General features: G+C 45.4%; 1 protein-coding gene across 1 annotated transcript; it reads left to right on the top strand.

The window, feature by feature from the left end:
* Window positions 1-1,273: 1,273 nt before the first annotated feature.
* LOC139423723 (NADH dehydrogenase [ubiquinone] 1 beta subcomplex subunit 7-like) lies at window positions 1,274-5,007 on the top strand. The gene is made up of 3 exons (XM_071175338.1): window positions 1,274-1,530; window positions 2,362-2,530; window positions 4,842-5,007. The coding sequence occupies exons 1-3, from the start codon at window positions 1,419-1,421 to the stop codon at window positions 4,924-4,926; spliced, it is 366 nt and encodes a 121-aa protein (XP_071031439.1). The 5' UTR covers window positions 1,274-1,418; the 3' UTR covers window positions 4,927-5,007.
* Window positions 5,008-6,145: the final 1,138 nt, after the last annotated feature.

Here is a 6,145-nt window from a genome sequence, read left to right as displayed (position 1 = left end):
CAGGGCCTTATATGCGTCGCGGAAGTTAGAGTAACAATGATCCAAGGTCTTTCCACCCCTGGTTGCGCAATCGATATGCTGATAAAATTTAGGGAGTCTTGTTTTCAGATTAGCCTTGTTAAAATCCCCAGCTACAATGAATGCAGCCTCCGGATAAATCGTTTCCAGTTTGCAGAGAGTTAAATAAAGTTCGTTCAGAGCCATCGATGTGTCTGCTTGGGGGGGGATATATACGGCTGTGATTATAATCGAAGAGAATTCTCTTGGTAGATAATGCGGTCTACATTTGATTGTGAGGAATTCTAAATCAGGTGAACAGAAGGATTTGAGGAAGGATTTGAGTTCCTGTATGTTTCTTTCATCACACATAGACTTTTCTACTGTGTTATTGACTTGTTAATTGTTTACTCCATGTGTAACTCTGTGTTGTCTGTTCACACTGCTATGATTTATCTTAGCCAGGTCGCAGTTGCAAATGAGAACTTGTTCTCAACTAGCCTAACTGGTTAAATAAAGGTGACATTTTTTTTTTTGAAATAATAATAATAATATCAGCCCAGTGGCACAATATATGCATTTATGGTTAGATAAGAGTCGCCATCATAATCATTGGCCTGTACAGAGAATTAAGTCAAAACCACTAGTCCAAATCCCCATCTCCATCCATGGCTTTAGGAAAGGGCAGATTTAGCAAAAAAAAATATATATGTTTTGCTTTGGATGTGATTTGATAGGTGTGAAACCAAATCTAAACTGGCCTCCCCTGGGTGGCGTTTTGCTGCGCTAGGACAACACACAGTTTCTATTAAAAAAATTTATCAAGGAAGGCAAAACGCTTGCTGGCATCAATCAATCAACTGCTACGGCGGCAACATGTCATACTCGTTGGGTCCAAACAGCATCAGATACATGGACTACACATACTGAGACAGAGAGGCACTATTTCCCTCGCTCTGATGATTTCTCCGGTGAGACTCAGCCACTTAAGAATTGAATGTAAATTATGAAAACACAGAGAGAAATTATTTTATAATTGTTGAACATTTTTGGGTCAAATATTTAGGGAAGCCTGACATCCCTTGGCATTTATGAAAATACTCCACAGCTGAGGCAGATGGGTTGAAGGGGAAGAATACTGAGAGGATTCGTGTGAGTATGGATGCCAACCGCCATCGAAGAAGAGGAAGAAGAGCGCTTGGTGGAACCAATGTCACGCATGGTGCTGTGACCGGGGAGGTGTTTCACTCTAGTACGGCTCGACTTGTTTATTTCCGTTGCAGAAAGGAAGTAGCTCGCTGGGTCTTGTGGAGGTGACCGAATGGCAGATTTATTCTGTCAATCTTGAATTAGTTCTCTCCCAGGGTCGTAGGAAACACCGATTATTTTTATTTTCATTGTGAAAAAATACCGTTAGCACCATGGGAGCTCACCTCGCGCGGCGGTATATCACCGAGACGGAGACCGAGCCTGACCCTGCGAAACCGTTTGGCTTTGACCCCGAATTCGGATTCGGCGAGAGGAAAGAGAGAGGTGTGTATTGTTGAGACTGTTTTGGTCTGATCGTGTGACCGTGTCTGCTGTTGGACTCATGTCATGTCCATGGAAAGTAAAGTCCGCTAGCAAGCTAACTGCAACTAGTAGTGGCTAGCTAACGTTACCCAAATTTGGCTAGCATGATATGTTCCCTATTAAATATAACTTGAGTATTTCGCCCCCTTTCCATTCGTGTAAAGTGTTTATATTTTAATTAATAAAACTGTCAGTTCAGACAGCAAAATGGTTGTGAACAGATATTCCCCGTCCTGTCAAATTCAGTTCCCGGGTGCATCTCAATAATCCAATGTTTAACTCTCCTCGTCTCCTTTCCTTACTCTGTGAAAGAGTAGTTGCTTGCCAACAGTACACGCGTTCCTTGCATACATATAATGCATTACGGAACATGCAAGGCTACACTTATACACATCTCAGACATAGCCTACTCCTTTCTTTGTTGACAATTTTAATTTTGTGTGTGTCCCCAGTAGTAGAGATGATGGCTCCCCGCCTGGTAGAGATGGTGTAACATGTTATCTTGTCCCCCTGGTAGAGATGATTGCCCCCCCCCATTAACCCCTGGTGTAACATGTTATCTTGTCCCCCTGGTAGAGATGGTGTAACATGTTATCTTGTCCCCCTGGTAGAGATGGTGTAACATGTTATCTTGTCCCCCTGGTAGAGATGGTGGCCTCCCCCATTAACTCCTGGTGTAACATGTTATCTTGTCCCCCTGGTAGAGATGGTCTAACATGTTATCTTGTCCCCCTGGTAGAGATGGTGGCCTCCCCCATTAACCCCTGGTGTAACATGTTGTCCCCCTGGTAGAGATGGTGGCCTCCCAGGCTCAGATGAACCTGGCCCAGGTCCCTGTACTCCAGAGGGACTACTGCGCCCACCACCTCATCAAGCTCATGAAGTGTAAGAGGGACAACTGGCCCAACTTCCTGGCCTGTAAACACGAGAGACACGACTGGGACTACTGCGAGCACCAGGAGTAAGTATCTGCATGGTTCTAGGTGCAGGTATCTGCCTGGTTCTAGGTGCAGGTATCTGCCTGGTTCTAGGTGCAGGTATCTGCCTGGTTCTAGGTGTAGGTATCTGCCTGGTTCTAGGTGCAGGTATCTGCCTGGTTCTAGGTGTAGGTCGAGGTTTAGCAGCACATGGAGTTTGTTTCCTGGACACATTTTATGGTTGCATCCCAGCCAGGGTTTTGAGTTTAAATCCCACCGGGGTCATGTCCAATGTTCCCTGTTTAAATCCCACTGGGGTCATGTCCAATGTTCCCTGTTTAAATCCCACTGGGGTCATGTCCAATGTTCCCTGTTTAAATCCCACTGGGGTCATGTCCAATGTTCCCTGTTTAAATCCCATTGGGGCCATGTCCAATGTTCCCTGTTTAAATCCCACTGGGGTCATGTCCAATGTACCCTGTTTAAATCCCACTGGGGTCATGTCCAATGTTCCCTGTTTAAATCCCACTGGGGTCATGTCCAATGTACCCTGTTTAAATCCCACTGGGGTCATGTCCAATGTTCCCTGTTTAAATCCCATTGGGGCCATGTCCAATGTTCCCTGTTTAAATCCCACTGGGGTCATGTCCAATGTTCCCTGTTTAAATCCCACTGGGGTCATGTCCAATGTTCCCTGTTTAAATCCCACTGGGGTCATGTCCAATGTTCCCTGTTTAAATCCCACTGGGGTCATGTCCAATGTTCCCTGTTTAAATCCCATTGGGGTCATGTCCACTGAGCAAGTCAGGTCTTGTGAGCAGAAACTTGAACTTTCTGTGCAACTTCCTGTTTACAGTGAACACTGAGGCTGTACCATCAGTTTTAGACTGTAACCAATAGGCTGTGCCATCAGTTTTAGACCGTAACCAATAGGCTGTACCATCAGTTTTAGACAGTAACCAATAGGCTGTACCATCAGTTTTAGACAGTAACCAATAGGCTATACCATCAGTTTTAGACAGTAACCAATAGGCTGTACCATCAGTTTTAGACAGTAACCAATAGGCTGTACCATCTGTTTTAGACAGTAACCAATAGGCTGTACCATCAGTTTTAGACAGTAACCAATAGGCTGTACCATCAGTTTTAGACAGTAACCAATAGGCTGTACCATCAGTTTTAGACCGTAACCAATAGGCTGTACCATCAGTTTTAGACAGTAACCAATAGGCTGTACCATCAGTTTTAGACAGTAACCAATAGGCTGTACCATCAGTTTTAGACAGTAACCAATAGGCTGTACCATCAGTTTTAGACCGTAACCAATAGGCTGTACCATCAGTTTTAGACAGTAACCAATAGGCTGTACCATCAGTTTTAGACAGTAGGCTATTTGGCATAATGTACTCCTATCAGAGTGGCCTACCAATAGAGAAAATCCCAGAACATTTTCACATGGAAATAGCCTTTGATTTTTATCATGTAACCTATAGGTGGGGTTCAATGCAGGCCTACTGTAACCTATAGGTGGTGTTCAATGCAGGCCTACAGTAACCTATAGGTGCGGTTCAATGCAGGCCTACAGTAACCTATAGGTGGGGTTCAATGCAGGCCTACAGTAACCTATAGGTGGGGTTCAATGCAGGCCTACTGTAACCTATAGGTGGGGTTCAATGCAGGCCTACAGTAACCTATAGGTGGGGTTCAATGCAGGCCTACAGTAACCTATAGGTGGGGTTCAATGCAGGCCTACTGTAACCTATAGGTGGGGTTCAATGCAGGCCTACAGTAACCTATAGGTGGTGTTCAATGCAGGCCTACAGTAACCTATAGGTGGGGTTCAATGCAGGCCTACAGTAACCTATAGGTGGGGTTCAATGCAGGCCTACAGTAACCTATAGGTGGGGTTCAATGCAGGCCTACAGTAACCTATAGGTGGTGTTCAATGCAGGCCTACAGTAACCTATAGGTGGGGTTCAATGCAGGCCTACAGTAACCTATAGGTGGGGTTCAATGCAGGCCTACTGTAACCTATAGGTGGGGTTCAATGCAGGCCTACATTCCATGAGACTGGCTCTGCCTTCAACAAAATCAGACTCAATCTTGCATTGAAAAGGGTCTGATAAGTTGATTCAATCAGAGACAGAAACGTTGATCTATATAGTGCAAACTAATGGGTGTGAAGTCCAATCTCTTGAGTCTGTGCAGGCTGCCATTTCTTCTGCTCTGCTGTCCTGGAGGTGGTGAGTGGCCGCGCACAGCTTAGAGGGAACAGGAAGTTGGCTTGACAGTTGTCATGTGGCTTTCGATTAAAGCCCCTCTCTTCTCTCTCTCTCTGTGTGTGTGTGTGTGCAGCTACGTGATGCGTATGAAGGAGTATGAGCGGGAGCGACGGCTGCAGATGAGGAAGAAGAGGGTGGAGGAAGCCCAGGCAGCTTGAGCATCATCATCGTCATCATGACCTCTAACCCCTCTGTGTACATACCTGCTGCTCTCCACAATAAAGAGCTCCACGACTCTAGCCATCTGTCTCTTTGTTTGTTTCCTGGTACGTTACGAGCCTGGGAACCACACAGGAACCAACGTGGAGAGACCGACCCCAATTTGTCCAATAGAAATGCTTGTTTTTGTTGAATACACCCCAGGTAGCAGGAGGGGTGTGCATCAGAGCAGGGTCTGAGCCAGCTATCCGACAGTGGGGTTGTCGACAATGCAGTTTTTAAAAGGCGATGTTCCCGTGTTTGTAGTAGAGATCTCATTCACGGTGAACATGTCGGCTCTATCGGAAAATAGTCTTTAAAAGCGGCATTGTCAACAACCCGCGGTCTAACATTTAGGCCTGGATTCCAATCAGATCGCGTGTCAACCAGCGTTGGCCGGATCCACATAGCTGATGTTTCCACGGTGTTGGAGGTGTAGCTGCAGTAGGAGCTGACGAATCAGATAGGCTGCTATTGACAAACCCCTTATCTGTGCTGTGTTAGAAGTTCAAAAGAGTGTAGGGTCAGGGATAATGACTATCTCAAATGATGTTGATGTTAGGCTATTGTATGTTTTCATTTGAATGGGGGTTTTCTGCCTACCAAGTCTAATTCAAGTGTTTGAACTTTAACACGGCTGAATGGGATTTTGTCTTATCCAATGGCCTTGTCCGTGAGAACCGGTCTTATCACACGGAGCTGCTTGGGGATTTGACCGCTCTGACTCCGCCCAGACATCAGCTGTCACCAGTTAATGCTGATCTGAGTGAATCAAGATTAGTTTGTTTCTTTATCACTAGTCCTGCCTGTGCTACGTTCAACGGGATGAAAAGCTAGTCCAGGGCTGAGCAGAACTACTGATCTAGGATCAGGTTAGCCTTTTATTTCATAATGATAAGAGGGGAGCTGATCCTAGATCAACTTTGTCTGGTCATTCAGGATGACATCTTTCCCTCTGCAATCTAGATCCATCAACTGATTAATTTAGTTTCGCATTCCGTCCCTATCACAGGCTGGGTTTAGACAGGCAGCCCAATTCTGATTTCTCACTCATTTGTGATTTGAGCAATCAGATCTGAGATTGGTCAAAAGACCAATTTGTGGGGTGGGATCACAATTGGTCTGCCTGTGTAAACGCAGCCTTAGATGTGTTCTATCTCCAGTGTGGTAACAGTGGTG

Source organism: Oncorhynchus clarkii, chromosome 13 (genome assembly GCF_045791955.1).
Source record: "Oncorhynchus clarkii lewisi isolate Uvic-CL-2024 chromosome 13, UVic_Ocla_1.0, whole genome shotgun sequence".
NCBI lineage: Eukaryota > Metazoa > Chordata > Actinopteri > Salmoniformes > Salmonidae > Oncorhynchus > Oncorhynchus clarkii.
The sequence above is the reverse complement of the archived record's forward strand: the minus strand, read 5'-3'. Positions and strand labels throughout refer to the sequence as shown.